The sequence below is a fragment of the Meles meles genome, chromosome 20 (assembly GCF_922984935.1).
Source record: "Meles meles chromosome 20, mMelMel3.1 paternal haplotype, whole genome shotgun sequence".
Taxonomy (NCBI): Eukaryota; Metazoa; Chordata; class Mammalia; order Carnivora; family Mustelidae; genus Meles; species Meles meles.
The window spans coordinates 24,402,400-24,429,744 of NC_060085.1; the positions used below are offsets into that span (position 1 = coordinate 24,402,400).

Genomic DNA, 27,345 nt, shown 5'->3' on the forward strand with positions numbered 1-27,345 from the left:
CCTGCTTCCTCCTCTCTCTCTGCCTGCCTCTCTGCCTACTTGTGATCTCTGTCTGTCAAATAAATAAATAATCTTTAAAAAAAAAAAAAGAAAGAAAAGAAAAATGCACCTTTAAAAACGATCCCAAGTGCGAGAAACTGCAGGGGTCAGTTAGGCGACGTACATGGCTGGAGAACTGGATGTGCCCGTCCTGGCTCAAAGGGGCAGTGGCTGCTCGGCTCTGGCCAGTTGTTGCTACAGGGGGCTGGTCGTAGGCAGGTAGCCAGCTCTTCTCATTTCTCAAGCCAGAAATCTGAATTTGAATGTGCAAATACTCATCTTGTTGACAACTAATTTGAGCCACTTTTTAAAATGTTTTGCCAGTCAAACAAAACACATCTGAAAATGGAGTGTAGACAGCGGGCCACAAGTTTGCAGCCTCCCCAAACACCAAGCGAGGGTGCCTTCCTAGCGCCACGCTGACCACTGTTGGGGCTATTCAATAGAACTGGCTCACACTTCTTGGGTTTAGTCTGCAGACTTATTCTATCCTTCCTAGAGAGCATTTAGTGAGCACCTACTATGTACTAGAACCTTCTCTGAACACTCCAAACATGTTGACTCGTTTTATCTCTACAAAACTCTAAGATGTGGGTATATAATATTGCCTCTCATTTTAAAGATAAGGATTCAGGGACACAGAGAGGTTATACAACTTCCCCGAGGTAACACAGCAAATGTTGGTACCAGGATCTGAAATCCAAACAATCTATGCTCTTAATGGCTAAGCAGGCTACCCTATGGAAGAGGCTGCATGCATCTCCATTTCTACTCAGGAAAACTTGCAAGGGACTTGTCTGACTCATGAGTCAATTCAGGTAAGTGAGTGAAGAGTCCCCCATCATACTATCCTCCTTGAGGGCTCAGGACCTCAGTCCTTCCAACTAAAGCTGTGTTTCTCAACTGGGGGTGATTTTGCTCCTTGGGGCACATTCTGCAATGTCTGGAGACATTTTTGGTTGTCACGAATTATGGAGGGGAGAGGGGTTCCTGCCGGCATCTAGTGATTAGAGGCCAGGGATGCTAGCTAAACCCCCATCACACAGGAGAGACTCCTGCAATAAAGAATTAACCCAGCCCCCAAAGCCAACAGTGCTAAGGTTTTAAACACCTGGCTCACAGCCGTGCCACATGCAAAAAGCAACCAACAGAATGTTTCAGGTGATCCAGTCTGTTTATTTTGAACATTATTTTCGCTCTCTCCTCAAATCCTAGTCTTCCTTCTCTTGCCCTGGAATGTTGCCATAATCCCATGTCACTGCACTCACCTCCGACGATAAGTAATAATGTCCTAACGTGACACTTCTAGGTTAGCAGCCACAGAATGAATTAAGAACAGGCAAAACGAAAATGAGCACTAAAATACAAAGTGAACCCGCAAATTTCAACCAAAATACACACACGCGTGAAAGGAAATTTCTTTTCCTGGATACCCTGAGCGTGCAACTCTGATGGCCACGGACACCGTCTCTGCTAAACACACACGTGACTGCGCCAATTTCATAAAATGATTTTAATAGAAAAGTACAAGGTATGAACAAAAATAAATAATCTTTATCTCATGACTAGCCCAGAAGATTGTACACTGTATATAAAACTGATCTAAGTGGTAATTTTCCTCCTTTCTTTTCTGCTTTTGAAATACTGAGACAGCATTTGCATGAAATCTAAATTCAAATCGATACATTATTTGCTTTAAAAAAAACAGACGAACCCTTAATCATTCTATATCCATTTTTTAAAGTTGGCTAACAAGATGATGTCGCACTAAAATATCATCCAATCATCAGGTTTAAGTGTAAAGTTTGTGCAAACAGGTAAATTAGAAGATTCATTTCCTAAGTTTTAATTCCTATACTGCCAAATGTTTCCTGTATTAAAAACTCATTTCATCGTCTTCCTTTCAAAACACGACCTCTGGTTTTCCCCATTCCATAGAGAGAGGGGAGGCTAAAAAATATTTTCTTAAAAAAATAAATATTTTTAAAGTATACTTTACAGTGATAATGCGGTATCTTCGACCTGTGCCTTGGTGCGTATCTGCATTACATATAGGCTTCAAGTTATAAGTACCTTTTCCATCTTTTTCCATCTATATTATACACTACTCAGTCTTTGGGGATGGTTTTTGCTAATGACCTCTTGGAGCCAGCCACTACCAGCCTCTCATTTGGAGCCCTTATCCTACTACGGTGTCATATTTGATAATTCCAGTGGCTTGAATAACGTTTTTTGCAAAAACAAATTGAAAACTGGTATTGGCAAAATCATATGAGTAAAGGGTTTCCGGAGGCTACTAAACCAGTCTCAGGAGGTCAGCAGCTCGAAGAACCGAACAGATAAACCGGACTGAAACTTAGAACAGTCTTCCTTTTCCTCCAGCCCATAATTACTATTTTGAACATGACTGTTTGCCGCTGCCTATATATAAATTTTTTGTTAATTTCCCTGTATTGGGACGATCTTGAATGCACTCCAGGATGAGAAGGGAAAATATGCTGACGTTCCTAAGTGAAGTATATGTTTTTGCAATAAAGAACACTGGTCAATATACAACTGAGGAAAAACTGAAACAGATGTGAGTCCTAGAACCACAAGCGTTTGAATTTGCCCAGAAATGCTATTTTAAACACTCTATATGTTGGTCTACTGTTTTTTTGTGGAATAATGCATTCTTGGCATCCTTAAAAGGTTTCAATATGTTACAAGGTTATCCGGAAAGAAAAAAGCAAAGGGCTAACATATCCATCTGTGCGGCGCTGGCCAGACTGCGGGGTACATTTTCAGAAAGCACAAGAACAACTATTAATTGCACTTAACACAACGAACCTTTAGTTTCCCATGAGTTTCATTCTCTGCAGACTGAGGCTTGCTTTTCATAGAACTACTTTCAAAGGCACTCCGTCCCTAGTAACTTCAAACAGAGAGGTGCAACAGAGGCAGTGGTAAACACAAACTTTTAGCGAAAATACTGGTTACGGATAAAAGCATGTGCCTTCTCCGTTCTTCTCCGAAATGTTACAATAGCAACACGCTCTAAAACAATTAAGTTACATGCATAATGCTCAAAGAATGTGAGCGATCCTATAACCAGCTTTAAGCCATCTGCTTGATTTCTTTTTTTTTTCTTGAGGAACATATATAGGAAAGAGAATACCCCTTTTGTTCCATTACATATAGAAATCTTTTGAAGCTTCCAAAGTTTGGTTTTGGTAAAACTCTGTACTCTTCTATTATTCTGACGTGTAGTCATTCTAAACTATCCCTCATGGTTTCTCAAAAAAACTTCCACATGACGTATCTGAAAGACAATTGAAACCACTTACCAATATACAAGTAACGTTTTATTTTTATATTCTATCTTCCATTTGGCATAAGCCTTTCGATGTTTGTTTTTTAAACCAGTGAAATATACAAATCACGCAAGACAGAAATATGTACATTAAAAGTACAGAATAAAGGCCATAGAAGATATACATAATATCTGAATGACAAGTAGAATATCTTACATTAAATAGTTTCTTTTAAAAACTAGGATTGTTAAACTCAACTCTCTTCATAAACATGAATCACTAAAAAGGAACAAAATCTGGTTTAGCAAATAAAAAAATTACTTCATGGTTTTTGTATAATAAAAACCAAAAAAGTGACATTTTAAACTAATTAGTGCTTTTTAATTTCAAGATCTTTTGCTTGCAATTCACTGCAACTGAGGGGACAAGAATATCTTCGTGCAATAAATTAAAGAGCCACAGGTGGCGGAGGTCATTGTGAAAGTCACTGAGCCTAGGAGGGTTGCAGGAGATGGGTGTGTTTCCAAACTTATAAAATAGCATAAGTCTGAAATAAGAACACATTTGATGGCACTTTTAGGAAAGAGGTGTCCTTTGCTTTAAAAAAAAAATTTTTTTTTTCTAATTAGCTATGTATGCCATGAGCTTGATTTCCCTTGTGGACTCATACAGGTGCTAATAGGCACCTGTTTCCACTCTGCAAATTGAACCACGGCAACACAAACGTGGACAATGCTTCTGAGTTTTGAATCTCTCTTCGTTTCCACATCCATGGCAAATGAGTAATGCCCTTTCAGGAAAGCGTACAGAGATGGAGGTTGGAGAGAAGGGGGTGGCACAAGGCCAATAAAAGGAATTTTCAAACCAACATGCATTTCGCAGTAAGAATTTCCAGATTCCTCAGAAACAAAGCTGTTTTGTGATGCCCCCTCCAGGTGTGATCGATCGCATGGGGGATGCAGCCCAAGCTCAACCTGGAAAACTTTTGGAAAAATCCCAATTGGATTGCAATGAAGAGTAACAATGCTCTAGACTGAAGAAATCACCTCAGAATAAACCATAAGTCACTGGCTGCACTGAGATATAATTATATTTATATTTATATATAGATGTGTGTGTGTATATATATATGTTATGTACAAAAGACTTTTGAGATATCAGGCACCATTAAACCACACCCCCCCCCTTATAAATGCAACTGTTCAAGTACACTAGGAACAGCCTTAGGGTATACCTGCAGTATAATAGGAAAAGCTGGAGTGGGTAGTCGGGACACACAGGATCACCAGAGTGAAACGCTTGCAACACCTCTGGGAACTCCATTAGCCGTGTAATGTCATTAAAACCTATAAAACGACTGCTCCTCAAAATAAAAGTTGGAGGGGGAAAAAAAATCCGTAAGTAGCAAACCGTTTCCCAAGTGGAGCTTGTAATGTTTCATTTCCTGTCCCACAATCAAAGGGACCCACTGGAGCTGCCTTTTGGCCAGCATCACATCGCACCGAGGCCAGGAGGAATCAGAGAGGACCTGGGGTTGAGCTGGAGGACCCATTTCACTGTTTCCCCCTCACACAGGATTTCCGCTCTGGGGCAGGGCTGATCTGCACCGTTCAGTTACCCTGTTGTTTGCGCTGAGATCTGTGAATGGAATTCGTTTATTATTTTCATCATTATCATTTATTAACCAAGCATCCCTAAGAAAATTACAGGATAGTTTTCTTTTTATATTCAGGCCAACCTCCCCACGTCTCTCCAAACGAAAAGGCTAGTACCCAGAATCATTCGGGGATCCTTTTCCAATCTGATAACCTAATTCCTGTAACAGCGTCAGATCAGATCTTGATATGGGCGTTTTTAAGGCTTTTAATTTCCGGAGCTTTCCTGCCTGTTCCCAGGTTTCAGTAGCTACTGATACAGAACCCTGTGCAGATCGAACCTTTGAGAAAAAGGAGAGGAATGATATATCTTGGAGGGATGTGAGATTTTTGCTGTTACTTTTTAAATTACCATTTTGAAAATGTTTCCAACTGGCAGCCCCTACAAAACGGTGGGTCTCATTTCGTGTTTGTTTCTCTCAAGACCCTTCCACTTTCCTCAGAGCACTGACAATCCATTTTGGTCACAGAAGCTGAATCATGCATAGAGCTGTACCACCCCCTTCCAGCTGGTTGCTACCTGTCCTATATTTGACCCCACAGTTGAGAAAAAGAAAACATCTTTCCTTTCCCTTCTAGATGTGCACACAACTAAGGGTACTTGTAATCCCCCCTCATCCTATACCATCAAAAGAAGTCTTGTCTTACCTTTCCAAAGATGCACAAAATAAATATTTGTCTTGGTTCCCACCCCCCCATTATTGTCAAATAATAATTATAATATTAATAATAAACCACAGAGTTCTTAGATGGGAACAGAAAAAAAATGCTTCCGGTTGCAATGCTGGGGGGAGGGGGGAATAAAACAATATTAAAAGAGAAACCAGAATCACTGTACGTTCTATAAATAAGTGGGTCCGGGAGCGGGGCTGGGTGATGCGCGGGCAGCGGGCACCCGCTATTTGCACACGAACTGGTCCACGATCTCCGTGCACTTCTTGCACTTGACGTAGCAGCACCAGTGGAACTTGCAGTGGCAGCGCTCCGTCTGCACGGTCTTGAACTGGTCGTAGCCGCGGCCGCAGCACATGAGCTCGCAGCCGTCCATGCCCTCCGACGTCTTGTTGCACAGGCGGCCCTGCGTGCCCAGCGAGCCCGTGCTCTCGTTGCGCACGCAGTAGTCGGGGCTGGGGTCGATGTAGACCAGGTCCTGCGTGGTGGGCGAGTTGAAGCGGCTGTTGACCTGCACCAGCTTGCCGCGGCTGTTGAGCCGCATGGCCGCCGCGCTGTCGTACTTCTCCTTCAGGGCGTCGCCCACCTTGCGGAAGTCGGCCAGCTGCAGCCAGCACGTCTTGAGGCTACAGGAGCCCGACACGCCGTGGCACTTGCAGGCCACATCGGCCAGGTTGTACACCGTCTGTGGGGAGACAGGACCGTCAGCACACCCACTCGCAGAGGAGCCTGGAGCACGGCGGCGGAGGGTATATTCCCAAAGCTCCCCCCACCATATTCCCCCGTGGAGCAGTAGCCACCGGCTCCGCCAGGGCCGGGCCTAGTTCCTCCTCCTCCTGCGCTACCAGAAGGCAGGTGTTGCCTTCTTTAAAAAAAATCTACAGAATAGGGGCGCCTGGGTGGCTCAGTGGGTTAAAGCCTCTGCCTTTGGCTCAGGTCATGATCTCAGGGTCCTGGGATCCAGCCCCACATCGGGCTCTCTGCTCAGTGGGAGCCTGCTTCCCCCCCTCCTGCCTCTCTGCCTACTTGTGATCTCTGTCAAATAAATAAAATCTTAAAAAAAAAAATCTAGAAAATAAATGGGCTCTTAGCCTCTCATTAGTATACCTCACCGGAAGCAAAAACCAGCTTTTAAATGGTAACAGGAAAACACTCCAGTTGCTTCATTTTTCCCCAGGAAAATGTCGTGAACACTGATCCCAGAGACTACCCACAATTCCTGGCCTTCGTCACCTGGGTTAATCCCCTCTGCCAGCCTATGAGGGCAGGGCTAGTATCCGACCCATCTCACAGAGAGGAAAAGTGAGGGCCATAGAGTTGTTACCCAGGAAGGGAGGGCTGCCAGGATTTGAACCCAGGTGGTTGGGCTCCAAGCTCATGCTCAGTGACTTGCTCACCGGCACCCAGCTGCTAAGTAGGAGGGAGGGGTGCGGGGGCAGCCCCGGTGAGATCAGCGTTCAAATCTTAGTCACTATTATTATTAGTGTCCCAGGCACTGTCATCAGAGACTTTATACTATTTATCTCATTAAACCTCCCAAATAACATTATAATGGATTAGATGATGGCACATGGCACAGGAGGGTACGGGTCCCACATAGGCCACACAGCTGGAATGTGGGGAAACCAGGTCTGGATCTCGGGCATTCTCACTCCTGTGTCCAGCACAGTTCCTAACCCTTCCCCACACTGTCTAAGACAGAGCACCCACACCGGTCCTAGGCAGATGTGAGTTTTGTCCTAACTGGGCCCTGGCATTGAGGCAACTGGCTCTACCTCTCAGAGCCTCCTCTTTCTATCTGGGAAGGGGAACTGTAATGGTACAAACCTCGCAATATTGTTATAAGGATAAAATGAGGGGATGCGAGGAAAGTGTTACATGGCATATGGGATGCAATCAGTGAATCTGCTCTTTCTCCAGGGTGATGAGCCCAAGGCATCTGGGTGTTGGTCCTGGGCTCTCACTGGGTCACTTGGCCTCCCAGTAGCAGCGCCCACTGGCCTGGCCTCACAGCACTGTGCCCAGCAGTCTGGGAGGCGGTGGCTGCCTATTTATAGTCTCCACTGCCCACAGCTCCTCTGCCAGTCACCCCTCACAGTGGGAGTGGTGCTGGCAAGCTGCAGGAGGTCTGTCAAGAACCTGGAGGCTGGAGGGAGCTAGAAGGCACCTTACACCCAGAACAGCTCCCTTCATCCTCGAAGGATTCATAAAGGGCTTTTTTTTAAAGGGGGGGGGGGGGCAGGGGCCAAAATGTACTCCCTTGGCATGAAGAGTTTCAGGCACTCAGCTAAAGTGTGGAAAGGTTTTGCAAATGTATTTTTAACCTTTGCTCCCCTTTGAGGAAAATAAAAAGCTAAAGCCCCCAGGCGATTCTAATATGATTTCCTGGCACAGGGTCCAAATCTCCTCCTCCCTTCCACCACTGTCCTGGAGAAAAACTGTCTTCTCTGTAACCTCATCTGCCAGGATCCAAGGGCAGCTCACTGCTCCACTTATAAAACCTACCAAAAGAACTCACTCTCTATTTAAAAATGTAGATGTTAAATGACATTCTAATATTAAAGGTGCTTTTCCAACTCTCCAAAACCCCCTCTTTCCACTTGGAAATCCCTTGACCTTCTCTTCGTGGTTGCTAAGCCTCTGATCGTTTCTCTTCATGAGAGAAGTCAAAGAAATCCCCTCCATGGATGAAAGTACCCAATATGGGCACGATGGGCCCGGAAGAGTCAACCACATCTCTCTCTTGGAGGTGCGTCTGGTCTGAGGCCCTGGGCACTGCTGTTTGCTCAGAGTACTGGGATGTGTCCCCTGTGAGCACAGGGGCAAGCTTTATGGGCTCCCACAGGGAGTGGGGCTGACATGGCCATGATGTGGCCTTGGTCAGCTCCAGAGGGGAGAGACAGCAATGGGAGACTTGAGAAAGAAGCTCTGAAGACATAACGTGACCCCTCACAGCACCACAGGCAAAAATCGACCGAGTTTAGTCCTTTCCCAGCACCTCCACATTTTTAACATCAATGTGAGAAGCTAGGTTAGCTGGAATTCTCTAGATAATCTTTGACTTCTCTGTTCCCCATTTTGTAACATCTAACAATTAAGTTATGATTTATCAAGCACTCACTAAAGGCAGATGCTAAACTCAGCCCTTGGACTGAACCCTGTGAAGCTATTATTTTATGGGTCAGAGAGAGTGAAGCACTGGTAACTTCGTATGGATCTACCCCTGTATGATCTCACTTAGTCCTCACATAATCCCAAGCAATAGTTCATGCCATGACCTTCCAAAAGATGTGCAAACGAGGAAACTGAGACTCATACACGGAAAGAAAGAGAACTGGATCTTAACCTAGATTTCTTTAATTCTGCAATCGATAGCCCTTTACCCCTGAGCTGTGACGCATGAGTTTAATAAAAACGTGCCTGGGCTTGTATCTCAATCCATCAATTTTTCCCCCATGGCCATGAAGTGGTTCTCTAGGGCCTCAGTTTCCCAAGCTTTAAAAATGAGGGTGTGTGGTTAAAGGGTTCTAAGACTCCTCCCAGTCCTCTATATTTTACTCTGTGATTATCTTCCCTTTTCCTCACCCCAAAATACAGAAGAGTGAAATCTCTGACCAGAAAGTTCCTGGCACCTACCTTGGGTTCTGTGAAAAAATAATGACCCTGGTTTTCAATGCTGCCAAAGTTAAGAAAAGTTTCACCCCTTCATTTTAAAGCAGCCATAAAGTGCCATGTGTTTAACCGCAGGGAAAAAAAGGGTCTTTTTAACTGTTGTGGAGAAGCGTCCCACCAGGGGAAGGAAAAGAGTGGACCCAGAAGGCTGGTGAGGGCTTGCAAAGCTGGTCTCTCTGGGCCCTTCTGAGTGGCTCTCTTCTATCCAGAACCACCCTCGAGTGGCCTGATGGGCAGACCTATAAAAGTCCTAAAAATGCTGTTGTTTTCCTAGAAAACCCCTTTAAACAGAACAAAACAACATAAAACCCTCAATCCGTCAGGCCTGCTATCTAATGCCATGAGGAGAGGAAGGAGAAAGCAAGCGAGGGGAAAGCCAAGTCCTGGAAGCCGAGCTGAGGGCTTTCTCCACTGGGCACCTCCCGGGATAAAGAACTCCCTCTCCCAAATTTAAGCCCAACCACAAACATGTTCCAAGGAGGAGGGCGAGCTTTATTCACATTTTTATTTCTGAGCTGGGCTGGCCAATGGCACTGGGGACTAATTAAAAAGGCAGAGAGAGCTCTTTTTTCCTTCTGGCGACTGCAGGAGCACCTTTGCTGGAGGGGGCCCGGGCGGGATGATTCACCTCCAGGAGGCCTTTTGGGGGCGTGCACCCCTCTCCAGAGGAGCCTGGGTGTAGGTGGGGAGGGAGGAAGGGAAGGAGGCGGACAGGGGAGCAGTGACGGGCAGAGTCAGAATGGGAAAGAAGGGGCCGGACGCCGGGAGAGCGACCGAGGGGCAGGTACACCTGGAGGGCGGCGCAGGGCGGCCCCGGCGGCCAAGCCTGGGTACCCGAGCAAGACCGGAGCAGGCGGGCGGGTGGGGGGGAGGGACGGAGCGGGCAGGCGGGACAGGCGGGGGGGTGGAGCGGGGTGGGGGGTGAACTCACCCTGCGGCCGGCCTCGTTGTTGTGCAAGTTCATGAGGATGCGCGCGCTCTCGTACGAGCCCTTGGCGTGGATGCGCTCCCGCTCGCGCGCGTCCACGAACTCCTTGGCAAAGCGGTAGCCGTAGTCGATGTTGTCCCCGCAGCCGCCCCACAGCCAGTCCCGCGGCAGGTCCTTGGGGCGCGCCGCGCGGCTGCAGCCGCAGGTGGACAGCTCGCCCTCGCGGCACGCGCGGCTCATGGCGTTCACCACCCCCGCGGCGCTCACCGCGTACGTGAAGGCCGTCTCGCGGCTGCCTGCGGGCGGGACGCGGGGGTCACCCGGTGCCTGCCGGCGGCCGGGGCTCCGAGGGCCCGGGGAGCCCCACCCACCCAGCGGCCCGGGGCAGAGGGGCCGGGGGGTCGCCCCAGCCCCAACACCCACACCCCCGGGGCCGGCCCCCACCCCCAGGGGAGGAGGCAGGACAACCGCCCAACAGGCGGCGGGGGCAAGTGACAGGAGCAGCAGACCCCTGACACCTTTACTCTTGACCCTGTAGCGGCCCCAGCGCTCAGGCGGCGCTGGACTGGTTTTCCCTCCAGCCCCTGAAAATCCTGGAAACGTACTTCCCAAAACGCACGTGAAAGTCGTCATTGAGGGAGAACAGAACGCGGGGAGACCTCCTTACGCTTATGTTAAGGTCTGGTGTCATTTTCCTTTCGAGTTACCTCAGGCGGGAGCACAGAATTTGCTAGGCTTAGAGCCTCTGAAAGTCTCGGGCCCTGGAACCCTGGAACCCAGAGGCTGCAGCAGCCCTACTCGGGGGGGGGGGGGGGGGGGGGGGGGGGCCTGGCTCCCCCTGTTCCATCAGGAGGCACAGGGTGCCTGTCTCAAGCTCTTGACGTCCCCAGAGGACATTTCTAAACCTGCTCCTAGAGTATTAGAGTGAAACTTGCCCCTTCTTCAGTCCTGAGTTGATGGGCCTGATACTTCTCCTTCCGGAAGATGGAAGCCTACTTCTAACAGCCTGCTATCTTTTACGCTACTTCTGCAAACCACCCCTCCCCCATTGCCTTAGCCTCCGAGCATTAGAATAAATAGCAAGAAGGAAGAAACCACAATCTGAGGGGAAATGAAAAGGCTCCCTCTTCCTGAAACCCCGTAGGGCACTGATAGAGGAGGCCCACCGAGGCAATGGTAGACTACCTCAACTCCCACTTGTACCTGGAGACGTTTCTGTGTGTAATAAGAAGCCACTTAATAGAAATGTAGTGGTACCAGAGAGAAAGGGTTAACATCTTGCCCACTGAAGCTGGGGCTGAGGGGTGTAACTGGGGGGTAGGGGGCTCACTTTCTTCAACTATAAAATAAGGGTATTGAACTAGATGCCTAGGCAGAAAAAAGGCCACTTTTGGTGCTGAAATCCCTGTACCAGAGTCAAGTTTTTCTGACACTTAAAGAGCTTCCTAACAATCTTTGGGGGGGGGGGGGCGGCAGGTAACAGCAGCAGAACAGCTGACAACAGGACTCCACCCTAACCAGAAGGGTCAGTCTGAGGAGGATGGCTATACCAATTCCAGGACCCAGCAGGCTGCCCTCTCTGGGACTCCATCTCCACACTTCAATCCACAAACATGTGTGATTCCTCCTTCCAGGAATAGCGACGGTTCCCAGCTACCACAGACCTTCCCTCCCACAATTTAAAAAAAAATGAATAATTTGAGGAGCGTGTTGGTGGTTGGCAGGAGGATCCAGAATGTTCCTAAGGGGTGTTCCGTGTATCTAACTCAAATGAGAGAGGCAGGACACATCAGGGAGTGGAGAGAAATGAGGTAAGCAGACAGATTCTGGGGAGTTATTTGAGGATTAAAATACTGATAGTACAGAAAAATTTGTGGCCCCAGATGGGAGACCTGTAGAATAAGGCAGCCGCTAGAGGAAGATAGATAAAGAGTCCTGTGGAGATAGAAGAACGTGAGGCACTGTCTTGCGAGGAGACAGCGCATAAAAGGGCTTTTATATACAAAACACAATAATGCTGCTTTTTTCATGGGTCTACCTTGAGCATTTCCTTTTTTTTCCTTTTTTTTTTTTTTTTTTGGCCCTGGCACCCAAACCTGGTCAGAATCTCTTTAGCTCATTGGTCACTGCAGGGGAAAATGTCAGTTTGAAAAGCGCTCTTTGGCTAATAGCCTATGGACGCAGCCATCCCAGAGGGAACACTGCTGGTTCAGTTCGGGTTCCCTCCCTGTGAAACCTACCTCTCTTCAGACCCTCACACCCCTTAAAAATGGAGCCTTTCTTATATATCTTTTCACAGTGTGGAGACAAAGAAGAGACGGAGACAAAAGCTGGAGGAAAGGATCGCGTGATGAAAAATGAGAAAGTTTCCAAAATGAGGAGTGGGCCCTTCACTGGCCAATTGTATACAGCGCCTCCCAGGCAACTAGCACCCTAGAAAAATGAGTCAAAGAGGGATGGAAGTGGCAGCCTGAGTTTCTCAGACACTGGCCCCATCACAGGGTCAGATTCTCACGGATTGCTCCCCATGTCCCTGGTTGTTCTTAGTGCTCTGGAGAGAGTACACACACACACACACACACACACACACACACACACACACACCCCTTGCAACATCAAAGGTGCCTTAAGTTTTCCCTTAGCTCCCTCTCTTCAAACAGACTCATAAATAGAAAAGTGAAAGCCAAGTAAATTTCCCACTGTTAGGGTTGGGTCCATGTTCCCCTTCCACAAAAATCTATTCTGGTTTTTCTTCCCTCCATGTCTTTTTTAAATAAATAGAAAAGAGGACCCCATGTTCCTCCGGAAGCCCAGCAGCAGCTTCCTGCCATAAGACCCCAGGAACCTGGGGGACTTTTGGCAAAGGAGGATGGGGTGGGCTCTTAGATGCCCAGGACATTGGTAAACTTGATGCTAGTATCTTAGCAGGGTGCCCCAGGAGGCTGCTAGGAAGTTCGATTCCCACCCACTCGCCACCAACCCAGATGGGAGTACCACCCAGCTGAGGACCAGACAGGGTATTTGCAAGGGACAATTAACTATAAGCCTTTGTACCAAAGGTTCTGCTTGTTCCCTGAGGAGGCAGGCTCTTTGAGTCTTGGACCACATTTTAAATAAATCTCCAGCAGAACTCAAATCCACTTAGCAAATGATAGCTTATTCTGAACATTTTGGCCCAACACAGGCTACATAGGAAGACGAGAAGAGGATCTTAAATCAAAGCCCTGTTCCAGTGACAACACAGAAAACCATTCCAATGGCTGTTTTGCTTCCTGGTTACCCATCAAAAATGTATGGCTTGTGCAAACTCACATACACGCGGAAAAGTGCTCCCAGAGTTTGAGAGGAAGGCAGTTTAGGGGGAACACATAAGGCCAAGGTGAGAAGGGAAAGCTGACAACTTACCATTCTGATACGTTGTGAGCTTGCTCACAATAAGGCAATGCAGAAGGGAATCTCCACCACCCCAGTTTACTATATAGGGCAGTCCACATTCAGGGCAGGCTCCTGTGTTCCTGCCGCTTAACTCCTGGATTCGGATCCCAGTATACACATTAGCACATTTTAATCATTAACAGGAAGGACAAAGCCCTATGAAACTGCAGGCTGAGAGTCGCAGACCATTTTGCCATTCAATCAGAGGAATGGCTTCCAGTCCCGTATTATTTTAGTATATGAAGTCGCTTGGCTTCTTGGCTCAAACATCCACTGACAACTCTTTTTTGTTCTCAATGAATGCACTTTTCAGGGTTTTTATAAAAGCATTTTATCCATCCGTGACGGATATTAAGCCAACTTTTTTATCTTCAGTCCGTCTAAACAGTTAATTGCTTTGATAAATGGCTTCTTATTTTAGGAATCACCGCGGTCATATTAATTATAAGGGCTTGTTTGCATAATACTAAAGGGACCTAAAATATTCACACTAGAAAACACACACAGGATCCCATCTGTCAGATAGTATCCCATGCTATTAAACCAAACCAGAAGCAGACAGAGTTTCCAAATTCTTTGCCTTTGGCCCCATTTTAATGCCACCTCCTCCCTGCATGCACAACCAAGTTCAAGGATACGTTAACCTAAAGAATCTGACTGTGAGCAATACATTTAAGACTTTTTTTAAGTCTCTAGATTGGGATCCGAAGCATGTGCTTGTATGTCAATAGCCAAAATCACAACGTAAATGGGATCACTTCTAATTAAAATTCTTTCTGGGGCTAAAAATAAAGCTTTTAACATATATATCTCTATAGCCTCAGGAAATATCTATATTAGGAAAATTAAAACCTTATTCACTCCCAACGTAGCCAGCATTCAAAAGATGACAGTATTTAGTTTGATGCGTGGGCCATTTGAATTGTGGCTTAAGAGACTTCTAACCGTTAAAAGAGTTTTGAAGTTTAAAAGGATATAAATGACTCATCTTTCCTCACCTCCTCTTGAGAAACCGAAATAAGCGTTCTGCTTCTCTTCCAAACAGAAGGCATTTTAGAAAAAAAGTGCAGTGTTCAGAAAAACGAAGGTGTCTCTGATGCTTCCCTTCTGATTTGACTAAAGAAGCCCCCAAACTTATTATCATCAAGGTGTGGGAACAGGAATTAAGGCCAGGGGCAGGAGTGAGGAAGACTCAGGAAGACTCCCCCCAACCCCGTGCTCATCCAGCTGGAAGACTCCCTCCTTAGCAAGTTCCTAAGTGCTGGCGGAAGCCCGTCTGCAGGAGAGGGCTTGGTCTGCATTTAACCAGCTGTTGCACAGTGTCCTACCTATCTGCATGACCCGGCCGAACACAGAGGTGTTGTCCACGGTGCTGCAGTTCCAACGCCGATGCCGGAACTGATACTGGCACTCTTTGATGCCCGTCTTCGCGCCTTCTCCGATGTACTGCATGTGGTCTTGGTACAAGTGGCACAGTTTCTTCTGTCCTTGAGAAAGTCCTGCCAGCTGGCTGCAGAGAGGCTGTGCTCCTATGATATATACTTCTGACATCTGAACAGGGTTATTCATACCTAGCGACCTAGAAGGGGTGGGGGGAGATGTGCATTCAAGATTTACGTGAACTCTCGAGGTAGGCCCCCTGAAAGCATGTCAGCGAGACAGAGTTTTCAACACACAGATGCTTTTTCTCTCCTGCTTGTCCTCATGACAAAGTAGGAGAAGGGCTTCATAAAACTTCTCTGTTTAAACTGCGCTCAGAAAACGGAGGTATTGTACAGTCCCCACCCCACCATCTGGCTCCTCAGTTAGGTTTTCACTCCCTTCCTTGCCCTGGTTGCCATCTACCTGAACCCACATTTCCGAAATGGGGGAGATGGCGGTTCGGGGGGACGGGCCTCTGACATTAGAGAAAGGGGACTGACTCCCTTTGCCCCACAAATTGGATGGATCTGCCTTGAAAATATATGAATGTGAAAGCAGACAAAATTAGACATGGGGGAGAGGAGAGAGGAGCTCCTTCTGACCGGTGCAAGAATTGGGACACAAGTAGAGAGACTGAAGAAAATTCACCAGTTTCTGGACATTTTAAAAGGGCCCCTTATGTGATTGTAAAAGACCCAAGACAGGGTATCCAGTGAACACAAGTCATGTTTGACAGTCAGAAGAAACGCTGTTCATTTACAGGGAAAAAATATCCAGAACGCCGTCAAAAATAATCCTTTGGATATACTGCAGTCTATCTACAAGGCCCCTAACCAGAGAGGAACGCTCGTGTAAGGACATTTGACTACTTCATGTTCACCTCCTTTTGATCAAATTTCTAGCCCCAGTACTTCCCCACTTGGAGTGCAGCTATCTTCCCAGAACACTCTGCCTGCCTCAGACCCTGAAGGTTAATAACCTCGAGTGACAGAAAATAAAAGCGGGAACTCGCTTTTACTACCTAGAGGTGGCAAAAGTGAATTTTATAGATAGGCTTACAATTATTAGAGAAGTGAATTTCGGTGCCCTTTTATTACATGATGTACTACAAGCAGACATCTGAGCAGGGGCCTCACAGAAAAAGGAGTAGATTTATAGGGTCTCATTCCCTACGGAGCTAAAGATTAAGCTTGACGATATCAACAAGTTAAAAGAAAATTCTGATTTCCAGATATATACGCAAAATATATTACACACGTATGTATCACATAAAGGCACTCAGACTCACGATTCAGCTTTAAATAGTGCAGCATCGTACCCACGAATCTTAGAAAAAAGAAAATCAAACAAAGAATATGTACTTAGAAGGAACTTACCACCAAGAATTGGCTTCTATTACAACCTGGGCGAAGGAGAAAAATATGGCCAAAGCCATTAGGAAGAACTTGGAAGACATTGCACTTCCAGCCGTCCCCAAAGCAACTCCTGGGTTTAATATTCCAATCGACTTCTGGAGAGGGAAGAAAGGAGCAGATGTTTATTGCCTCTCAGATAATTTTCAAGCATACAAGTTTAAACAACGGAAGCATCCGGGGTCTCTTAAGTTTACTGTTGATTGACTGCGCTTCTCCTCCGTGAGTTTTTTGATGGCAAGATATAGGCAGTTTCTTTTTCCAAATTAATCCACCCACGCAACCTCACCAGGAAATCTGATTTCGCTGGGCTCCTGCGCGCGGGGCACGCCAGCGATTACAAACATGTCTCAATGCTGTTGAGTCAAAGCCCCGGTGCCAAGCGCTGCCTCTTTCCTGCTTGTTCGCTTCCCGCACCCCCTCGCTCCCCTCTAGTCCGCGCTGTGCTGGGTCCCTCCTCTGGAATTCACTCGGGAACCCGCAGCCACCCTCGTCCGCTCTCCGACCTGGGCCGAGCAACAAGTGGAGCCAGAATTAATTCCATGGGCGAGAGGAGCGCGAAGGCTAGTGGAGCACGCCGCCCGCGGCTGCGGAGGAGGCGGGGTGGACGGCGCGGGGGTGGGGGTGGGGGTGGGGGTGGGGTGGGGGCAGGACGCGGGAGGGAAGGGCAGGGGGTGGGGGGCGAGGCCCCGGGGAGCGGCGTGCGCAAGAGTGCCCAGCTGGGAAATGCAGCTCGGAATTAACAGCGTATGTTTCCTAATCAGTTTACAGGCCGCTTTGGGGGAAGCCACTTCCAGAGGGGGAAGGGCAGCCTGGGTTTCCTTAGGACACTGTTCAACCAGATTGGAGTGGGGAGGAGATGGGGGGCACTGGGGATAACGGGGAGAGAGACCTGCTCTCTCAACCCAGGAAACCGGAAAACAGTGCCCCCTCCCCTGCCTGTGGCCTCCTCTTGCCAATCAGTGCACCCCCGAGAAGGGGAAAAGGGATGGCACCCCTGAGGCAAATAGGGGGTCTGGGTCCCGATGTCCTGGGAAAGGATCCCTTCCCTGCCCTCCCACAAATTCTGATTTTTCATTTCACTCTCCCGCCCCGCTTCGGTCCCCACTCCTGACAGCTGCCACGGAGAAAGAGGAAAGGAAACCAAGGGGGACTCCAGTTTTCTTTGGTCTTGGTCTGGGCTTGTCCGCCACTTCGCCATCGCGGCCCTGTGGGCCTGGCCTTAGAACACATCCACCCCACCCTCCAGCCCAATTCAGACTCGGTTCGGTAAGTCCCGAACGGTGAGAGTGCAGGGCGAGGCCACCGCGGATGCGAGTGAGCCCTCGGCGGGGCCAGAGATGCGCCGGCTCCCGCGCCGCGGCTGAGCCCCTGGATTCCTGGGAGCAGAGAGGGCCCCGGCGGTGAAGGTTCCCGTCGAGAAAAATTTCGGGTGCAGGGGGCGGCCCTGAAAGCTTTCGCTTTCCCCCACCCCCCCACTGGTGACTTGTCCACCTGTAGGCGGCGGGGACGCGAGAGAGTGGCCCCTGTGGGCGGGAGGAGCGGGTTTCCAAAATCCCCTTTTACGTTTCTGTTAAGTGTAACCCGGCTGCGCTGCACCGCCCGCAGCCCGGAGGGAGCCTCTTCCTCGGGAAAGAAAAGGTGAGCCTTCTCCAGGCGGCCGAAGGGCCTGGAACGCGCGCCGTCAAAGGGACAGAGGCGACCTAGGCAGCCTTGGAAAAGCGAGGGGGCCCAGGAGCGTGCCACGGCTTTCCTGTGCCCGCCGTCCTTTTGACCAGACAGCTCGGGGCTTCTCCAAGAGGAAACACTTATGTGGTCCCCCGAGCCCGCTAACCAGGGCTCTGAGCCCTTGCCCCACTCGTTCTCCAAACGCCGTAAAGCTACGGGCGCATCCCGGAGAACAGAAACCTGGGGTTTCCCCAGCCGAAGATAGAGAAGGCTCGCTCCCCACCCCCGCCCGAAGTGTCAAGTTTCCTCCAGGGGAGGGGGTGGGCTGCGAGGTCTGCCTTCGCGCGCGGCCCGGGCTGCAAAATCGACTCCCCCCGCCTCCGCGGCCAAGGCCGCGCACGCACACACACTCACAACACACCCATGCACATTCACACACTCAAACGCATTCAATAGACACACACGCACCGATGTGCTTCCGAGACGCGGGCGGAGAAGGCTGCTGGCCGCGCGCACTTTCCGAGCTTCCCGACGGGCGGGGCACGCGGGGCGGGGCGCGGGCAGCACAGAAATTGATAACAGATTCGGCGGATTACAGCGGATCTCTTTGTTAGAAGCGAAGCCACACAAACAGAACCGACTTTGGGCCCGATGACCCTGGGAAGAGTACGCCCATGCCTAACTGGGAGTGGGTCACTGGGTCTCCGAGACTCAGGTCTCCCAGCTCCAGATTAGGGGTAGGCCAGAGGTGTCCCAAAGGGGAACCGCCAGCAGAGCCCTGAGAGTCGCGTCTCCACTTAACCCCGCGTGCTTGCCCGGAAACACCTTGGCCCTCTTCCCGCTCCAATCCCCGTGCAACCCCCCCCAAAAGGCCCCATAAGTTTGAAGGACTGAAAGAACCCACAGCGAACTCACTAATAAATGCATCGACTCTGTAGGGTAAATAACCCTGCCTGTTTACCAAGAGATCTGATCCCAAAAGACAGTACGAAATAAGACCTCTCCGGAGACGGTCACACCGGGGGTAAAACAAAAGTTCTGGGCAGAGACTGAGTTTACTAAAGAACGGGCTAAATGTTTTTCGAACACTTTCAGAGCCACGAGAGCCCCTTATGTAAGGTCCTCAGAATCTGTTCCTAGCATGCGATGGGGTAGAGGGCTGCGGGCACTTGAGAGATTCTGGCGCAGGGGAGGGGTGAGGTGGGGGTAGGGCATTCGTGCTCCCCAGTTTCCAAAGCCAGAGCAGCTCAACGCAGTGACGCTTATTCTGTCTCTCCTCCAAAGCCTCTCCATTGGATTGAAGGTGTTCCTAAACCTTCTTTATCCACTGGGGTGCAGGCTGGGGGTGATGAGGGGTGGGAGACAGGAAACCATCACTCTGGTTACACGAAGTTCCCAAGCCACAGAGCGGGTGGAGCCGGCGCCCAGCACCCAAGTCCTCAGCTCCGCGGTCCCTAAAGAGAAATTTTGCAAAGGCAGGAAGAAGATTCTCAACCCTCACCCATGGGAGCTACCTCATTCGGTCTTGGCATCCCCTTCCACTAAGTTTTTTTGAGTCTAGGGTCCCCCAAGTCTGGGAGAATGGAAATGAAGGAGGAGACCAGCAAGGAGTCAGAAGTGAGTTTGACCTGGGCTTGCGGTGGCGAAAAAGATAGGAAACTCCAAGAATCCCTGTTCTTGGTAGGAAATAAACTTTGTTTTCCCCACTGTGATCTCTTCCTAAAGGAGAGAAACAGAAAATTATGGGAGATAAAAGGCTGCAACCACAAAGTTGGGACGCCCTGCCCCAGGAAGTGCCCAGAAAGAAGAGGGAGCCGATGGGGCTGAGCCTGGTGAGGCCGACAGGAGGTCCGCTTTGGGAGAGAGGAGGACTTAGGGCTCCCCTAAGCCTGTAGCCTGGGCTCAGAGGGGTCGAGGCAGCTCTTCACCGCCTTGTTGTGTCCACAGCGCTGCGTGTGTGTTGTGTGTGTGTTTGGGGTGGGGGAAGCACTAGAGAGAAGGTGGAGGGAGTTCCTTGCACCCAGCGATCAGTGCAAAGACTACCCCGGCTCAGGACTGAACAGCAGGTCTGAGAACAAGGAGACTCCAAAGGAAGAGCAGTGGCCAAGCCCGGCTCTGTGCCCTGTCTCCCCACTTCCATCCCAGGACGAGTCTCTTCAGACTTCAAGACTTTCTCTCCGTTCTCTCTCTCTCTCTCTCTCTCTCTCTCTCTCACACACACACACACACACACACACATCACTTACACCTTCTCACACAGGTTAACCTCCAAGCACAGGCTCTCGACTTTATCCAGAGGAAGGGCAGAATGAAGGAGAAAGAAAATTAAAAATCAGTTCAACCCCCACCCTTCAGGGGCAGTTTCAACTCTGCTTTTTAATAGACGAAGAAACTGAGGCCGAGAAAGAGAAAGCAACACTTGTCTCCCACAGAGCACGGGTGGGAGCGCCCAGGCCGTACCCTAGGCCTCCTAGGGCGACGCTCCTGTTCCTACGCCCCGGGGACGAGGTAAACCCTTCCTCCTCTCGCCCAAGCCCCGTTGCTGGATCGGACCCCTGGGCCCATCTGTACTGCGGCGGCCACGCAGAGCAACTTGGCCTCTGGAGGCCTCTGAGGGGCCCTCGAGAGAGAGGTGGACCTGGTGGTCGGAAAGGACGAGCGCAGCCGGAGGTGGGAGGGAGAGGCGAGCAGCTGACTGCCCACCCCAAGGAGCAGACTCCCAGGCGTCCTACCTCGAGGCAGCCAACAGGGGGCAGCCGGCACCGCACTGCGAGGGTGAAAAGGCAGCGGGATGAGCTGAGCTCCCAGCGCGCGATGCTAACCCCTTGTGCACCGGGGCGCTCCGGTGAGGAAAGGAAAGGCCAGGGACTCTCGGGCCAGTCCTCCTGGGGAAGGGTCCTCCTTTGCGGGGCCGGGCGGGACTAAAGCTCACTAGTAAGCCCAAGACTTGAGAACAACTGACCCTTTACTCTCCTAGCCCGCCACACACAGGGCACGGATCTACACACTCGGACACAGTTTACAAGGCGTCTCCACAGCTTGCGCGCTTTCAGCCTTGCCCCCTCGAAACTCCCCTGGCAGAAGCTGTCTAGAAACGAAATCTCCGTATCAGGCTGGAGCAGCAGCGAATCTTGGCGGGAGGGCAGGGGCTGAGGAGATGCGATCCCACCCCTGGCTCCAAGGGACCTCCAAACAGAGGGTTGTCCATTTAAAAACGGGAGAGAAGGGGCCCCGACGCCAAACTGGAATTGGAGAGTAAAACAAGGCCCCGTGGGGGCTCCAGATTTCGGGTTCTTTTTAAAACTTTTTTGGGAGGGCGAGCGGGAATTTGTTGGCTTTAGGAAACATCTTAATTCTAATCCCAACCTTATTTTCTAGAAAGTAAAATGGGAGAGGATCAAGAAAAATGGAAATTAAGGATCGAAGCTTGGAGGACAGACAGGAGAAGTTGTTTGGAAAATAACAAGTTCTATTGCAGGAAAAAATGTTAACTTTTCGCAAAAGTGAACTCCCGGTGACCCTCGGAGTGTGTGACTCGGCTTTAACATACAACTGACAATTAAAACAAACAAGAGTTCACAAACTGCCCCCCGCCCGCTCTCCCAAAGCGGAGGCCCAAATGTTTCCAAAGGACATGGCAGATTCCGCGCAGGGGGCCAGGGCGCGCTCTCTCAGAGGACCGGATTAGAGCCACCACTGCCAACACTCCCCGCCCCCATCACCCCGGCAAAGTGCCTGAGCTCACCCAGTGGCGGCTAATAATGCTAATAACGCGCCCCGGCTCCCGCTCCGGGGTGCGCGCTGGCCCCCCACTAGGCACTCTTAAAGGCACACGGGCCTGCAGCGCTGGGATTCCCTGGCCCGGACGAGCCTGCAACCTGGCCTCCGGCAACAGAGGACGAGGGGAGAGGAGGCGGTGCACTGCTCGGGGGTGTAGGCTCCTAGTCCTGCCGCCCGGTCTCTCAACCAAGGAGTCCTCCTCCCCTTTCCGAGCCCCGGCCACACACCCTCTTGGTGCCCGCGCAGTGGGCGCTTCGTAAATATTTGTTGAACTGAATCATTATCCTGTTACTGAATTATACATAGTAAATTACACTGATGTTTCTCAGGGCAAGAAGAAAGTCTTCGGTGAACCGCTCTCTGTTCTTCTGCCCTGGCTCTTCCTCACTTTTTCTCCAAAGTCCAAAAGGTTTGCGGAACTTTTGGTGGGCCAAGAAGTCTCCCGGGAGACAGAGGCAGTGCGCAAGGGTGGGCGGGTGGGCGAAGGGGTAGGGGTGCCTGCCAGCTACGCAGGAGTTCTAGCTTCTGGAGGCAGTAGAAGAAACGGAAGGATAGGAAGAGGTATGTATGCGGGGGGTGGTGGGGGAGTCAATTAACTTCCAAAAGAAAAAAAGTGAAGAAAAAAAAAGTGGCGAGCGTCGACAGCGCACAGAACACCTACCTTCATGGCGAGGGGGAGGGGACGCGGCCGCGGGGAGGAAGTCGCCACCAGAGCGAGGGCAGCCGAGGAATCCGAGCGGAGCGGCCGGGTTAAGCCTGGGGGGACGATCCCGCGCAGAGCTTCGGGCTCCTCCTGGGCGCGTCCGGCAGGCGCAGGAAATCGGTGGCGAAGCGGTCACTGGCGCCCGAGTCCGAGGGCCCGAGCCTGAGCAGCGCCGGGATGCGCCCGGGAACCGAAGGGGCGCCGAAGCTCGCCCGCCGGCAGCAGGAGCAAAGCCGAGCCGGCGCGCAACAAGGGAGCCGCGGGTCCGGCGAGGGCGTGCAGGCGACTGTTCCTCGGCGAGGCGCTCCCTCTCCAACGTCCATCAGCGACGGCGGTAATTAGGGCTTTCCAACCCCAAATGTGGGCGTGATTGTGCAAAAGACTTTACAACAAATAATAAAAAAAAAAAAATTCTTCACAAGAGGGTGAAAAAAATGCCCCACTACTCAACTCTGGCCCGGGGCGGGGGCGGGGGCGATCCGCGCGCCCAGGTGCCCCCGGTTCATTCACACCACGGATTCTGCAAACTCCCGGCGGCTCACGCCTCCTGATCTCCAGCTCCTCCTCTCCAAGTCTGTGGCCGAAACGTCTGCTTCCAGGCGCTGATCCTGCGGCCGCGAGTGAGTGTGTGGACGTCTGTGTACACACACAGACACACACCCACCCCCCACCCCCACCCCCCCCACACACACACTGAAGCTTTGGGGCCACAGAACAATCAGGCGCGCATGGCTTTTTCTCCGGGAGATGCCGCTGAAAATGCACAAGTCGCCATCCGGACTACAAGAGTCAGCGCCAACTTTTGTCCTTTCATTTTTAGGGTTTGGCAAAAAGGGGGCGCAAAATGGGTAAAAGTCGTCCCTCGTACGCTCTGCGCGGCGGTTTCGGGGGCGATGAGCGATTGCCCCGGGGGAGACACTGGCTCCCCCCTCCCCTCTTTCTCTCTTCGGGTTAATCCCCGTCTTTCCCCCGCCTTCCCGAAGCGAAGGGCGAAGAGGAGCGAGGGCACCGCGGGCGTGGGGCTGGGGAGGGGCGAGGGCCAGGGGCTCCGCGGCGGCCCTTCAGCTCTGGCGGTCCATGGCCGGCGCGGCTGCCCACCTCCTCGTTTGGCGCCGGGGCCCGAGGGGCGGGCGGGCGAGCAGGCGGGCGGCGAGCGGTCGGGGGCACGGCGCGGCGGCGGCGGGAGGAGCTCGCTCGGCGGCGGCCGCACCGAACCGGACTCTGGGCGGCGGAGGCTGCGCCTCGGAGCTCGCAGCAACCTTCCACGCGATCCTGCGCCCCGCAGCCAGACTGACCCGCCGCAGGGACCACGACCCCCCCCCCCCACCCCCGGCCCTCCTAGCCAACTGCCTCACTCTCTCTCCCTCTCTCCGGACTCCTCTTTCCCCTGCTGTTCTTAGAGGGGAAAAAAAATTTTTTTTTAAGTTGTAGAACCAAAGGCGGCTGGAAAGAGAGAGGGAAGGGGGGAGAAAAGAAAGAAAAAACTCAACTTCGCCTATGCGCATGCGTGGTGAGGCCGGCCTATGACAAACTCCGCAGGATTTTAAAGCCGTACCACGGCTGGGGTGCAGGGGGGTGGAATACGCTCCCTGCTCGAGCCCCCTTCTCTGGGCTCCCCATCCCCCAGGCATCTGCTGAAAGAGAGGGGTCCACTCTGCAGCGGCTGCCTGCCTGCCGCCCGGCCGTCTGCGATCTTCCAAAGCCGCCGACCCTCGGGAGGATGAACCCCAGCTTCCCAGTCTGGACCCCTTGGCTGGCGGGTCCCGGGACGCTCCCACTGGGGCTGCAGGGGGCCTGCGGCCCCAGCACGGAACCTCTGGGAGGACTTCCTCCCCATTCTTACCCCGGGGGAGGGTCCCTAAGCCCCGAGGATGGAGAACAGGGTAGACGTGCACATCCTGCATCGCCCCAGTGTAGTGGATTTGGGGACTGGGGCGCGCGATTCAGCCTCTGGCTGCGACCCACCGCACCCGGATGCGACGTGTAGTGCTGCCGGGTGGATCTAGGTGGTTGCCCTCAGGTGAGAAGCTTGGAAAGTTCAGCAAAACCGGATTCCAGGCACTGGAAATTTTTGGACACTTGCAGACACCTGTGGTCGTCCCTGCAGGGACGCGGTTGGCGGATGTGTGCCCCCGAAGTCCAGCATGTCAGGGAAGCCACCCCAAACCACAGTTCTTGTTCTCAGTCCTCCCCATCCTCTGGACATCCCAGGTGGAAGACACACACACACACACACACACACACACGGTGGAAGACACACACACACACACACACACACACACAAGGTGGAAGACACACACACACACACACACACACACACACACACACGATTCAGTTTCCGCCATCCAGCAGCACGCATTTGACCTTAATGCATAAACTCCGCAGCCTGGGTTCTTGGGTGGGGGTGGTGGCTGCTCTGTTTTGTTCTTTCATCCCTGACTCCCACCTTGGCTGACCACTACATCGCGCCGGGAAAGACTGCTGAGACTCTGCCCTACCCTCTGCAGCCCCTTCCTGGACCTTACTTGTCTCTGCTGACGGGAATCCTCCCCAGCCCTGGCCTCGTTTGGCGACCCGCACCAAAATGGCTGTGTGGGCTTCCCAGGAACTGCAAGAGATGCCCTTTCCCCCTCTGGCCCTGCTTTCTTTCTTTCTTTCTTTCTTTTTAAAAATATTTCATTTATTTGACAGAGAGAAATCACAACTAGGCAGAGAGGCAGGCAGAGAGAGAGGAGGAAGCAGGCTCCCCGCGGAGCAGAGAGCCCGATGTGGGGCTTGATCCCAGGACCCTGAGATAATCACCTGAGCCAAAGGCAGAGGCTTTAACCCACTGAGCCACCCAGGCGCCCCTGGCCCTGCTTTCTTTAGCCAGGGCTTCAGGAGGCCTTAAGGAGGAGGAGCCCAAGGTCATCAAAGCTCCTCTTGAGACATCTCCCGTTCATCTCCCGAGTTCCTTGTCCCCTCACATTCTTTAGGCCTTGCCCGCTTAACAATGACCTGTGGGCATTTTCCAGTTTTCCGATCTAGTCTGAGATCTGCCAATTCCAGGCGAGGGTCTGAACATGAGAGGTCTGTGCTGGGAGAACCGCACCTTGGCAAGCTGTCCCTGGTTCCCTCTCTCCCTTTTTGCTTTTGACCTGCGTCTGTCTCAGGGCCGGCAACCCAGATGCCCAGAGGCACTGGGCTGTGGCAGGACAGGAGTTCAAGAATAGAGCTCTCAAAAGGGTACTGAAACCCCTCCATTCCTGAGTGCCCCTGAGTCCCTTTAAATGATCTTACTGCTAAAACAGAAGGGCTAGTCACTTGCTCTCACCCCTACAGCCTGTCCAGAAACCCTGGCTACCCAACACAAACCTTTTGCTAAAATTTGACGAATTCTGAATTATCTGGATTATTGCCTATTTTTCTGCACTTGCCTTTGCTTATGTAGACACAGCCCCAATTGTTTTTATTTCCTGCTTTGCTTCTTTTCTCTAGAAGAAGGTGGTGTTAGGTAGTGGTTGAGGGAAGACTGAATTTCCAACCCTCCTGCGCTACTTTCTAGCTGTCAGGTCTTGGACAAGTCATTTAGCCTCTCGGGGCTTCAAAATCTTCTTCAATACACATATAAACTCACAAACAAACAAAACACGGAGAAACATAATGACCTGTGGCAGGGGTGCTGTGAAAAGGAAACAGGTGACCTTGAAAATCAGGCAAGAGGCAAGAATGAACAGGGGGGTCATGAAGTACTCAGCATGGGTCACTTGCCAGGCACTCCATACCCTTGATTTTTTCCAGTCACAGGGAACAGTCACACTTTTCACTGAAGAAATATAAACAGCAGGGAGTTGTTGGGTATCTCCCCAGATTTCACTGGCACCCTTTGCAAACTAAATCATTATATGCCCCCCCAATTTTATAATACCACAAAATCCCCAAACTTCTGACATACCGATCCAGCCCCGAAGATTTCAGAGAGGGGACTGTGAATTTTCTCTGAAGATACTAATAATGGATGTGGTGAGATCTCACTCCACAACGAAGCAGGAAGCTCCCTAAGAGTATCTTCCATGGCTGGAACACCAGCGCTCAGGACAGGGCTTGGCAACTAGTAGGCGCTCAAAAATATCTGTTGAATGACCAGATGAGTGCATGAATGGATGAAAGAATTCTTTCCAGAGAAAGATGTCAAGGGGAACCAACTGGAAATCCACTTTGAGTCCTCAGCCAGAGGTGCTTCTCTGGAAAACCAGGCTGGGGTGCAAGAGCCAGTCCACCCTGGTGTTGATGGAATTGGCCAGGAGAAGAAGGGACACTGATGCCTCCCCCTCGGTTAAGGAGGTGGAGCCTGAGGTTCTCAAGGGTTCTTGTTGACGGACCCCTTGCAAACCGTGTGCATGTGCGCATGCGCGCTCAGATGGAGTCATCTGCGGACACACCGTGGAAGGCATCGCGGAGCTCCACTCATTAGAAATGCTTTTGAGTCCATGGAACCAATAAATCAATATTCTTGGCTGCTCTCCCAACAAGATTATTTCACAAAACAGAGCGCAAGATGAGGAATTTATGAACGATCGCATCCCTGGGCCGCCTTTCCCAGTGGGAGAAAGCAGGGCCTGGGTTGTCATTCTGGGAAAATCTACCCCCCTTTTATGCCCGGCAAATAATATTTTATGGCCCTGGG

The 27,345-nt window shown here is 51.0% G+C and overlaps 1 protein-coding gene across 3 annotated transcripts; it reads right to left on the reverse strand.

The window, feature by feature from the left end:
- Positions 1-1,217: 1,217 nt before the first annotated feature.
- On the reverse strand, positions 1,218-23,333 carry WNT5A (Wnt family member 5A). Of its 3 annotated transcripts, none has more exons than XM_045991715.1 (5): positions 22,638-23,333; positions 16,493-16,626; positions 15,023-15,273; positions 10,263-10,555; positions 1,218-6,344 (listed from the first exon to the last, which is right to left on the reverse strand). In XM_045991715.1, the coding sequence occupies exons 1-5, from the start codon at positions 22,641-22,643 to the stop codon at positions 5,886-5,888; spliced, it is 1,143 nt and encodes a 380-aa protein (XP_045847671.1). In that variant the 5' UTR covers positions 22,644-23,333; the 3' UTR covers positions 1,218-5,885. The 3 variants fall into 3 exon arrangements, with proteins under 3 accessions (XP_045847671.1, XP_045847673.1, XP_045847672.1); XM_045991717.1 differs by lacking the exon at positions 22,638-23,333 and adding an exon at positions 18,665-18,679; XM_045991716.1 differs by lacking the exon at positions 22,638-23,333 and adding an exon at positions 17,035-17,102.
- Positions 23,334-27,345: the final 4,012 nt, after the last annotated feature.

Bases quoted from the DNA above. Each gene is read 5' to 3' on its own strand.
- WNT5A (XM_045991715.1), bottom strand. The intron at 10,556-15,022 runs GTAGGACACTGT...TCCCGCCCGCAG, and splicing joins CGGCCGGGTCATGCAGATAG to GCAGCCGCGAGACGGCCTTC. The intron at 6,345-10,262 runs GTGAGTTCACCC...GTCTCCCCACAG, and splicing joins ACAACGAGGCCGGCCGCAGG to ACGGTGTACAACCTGGCCGA.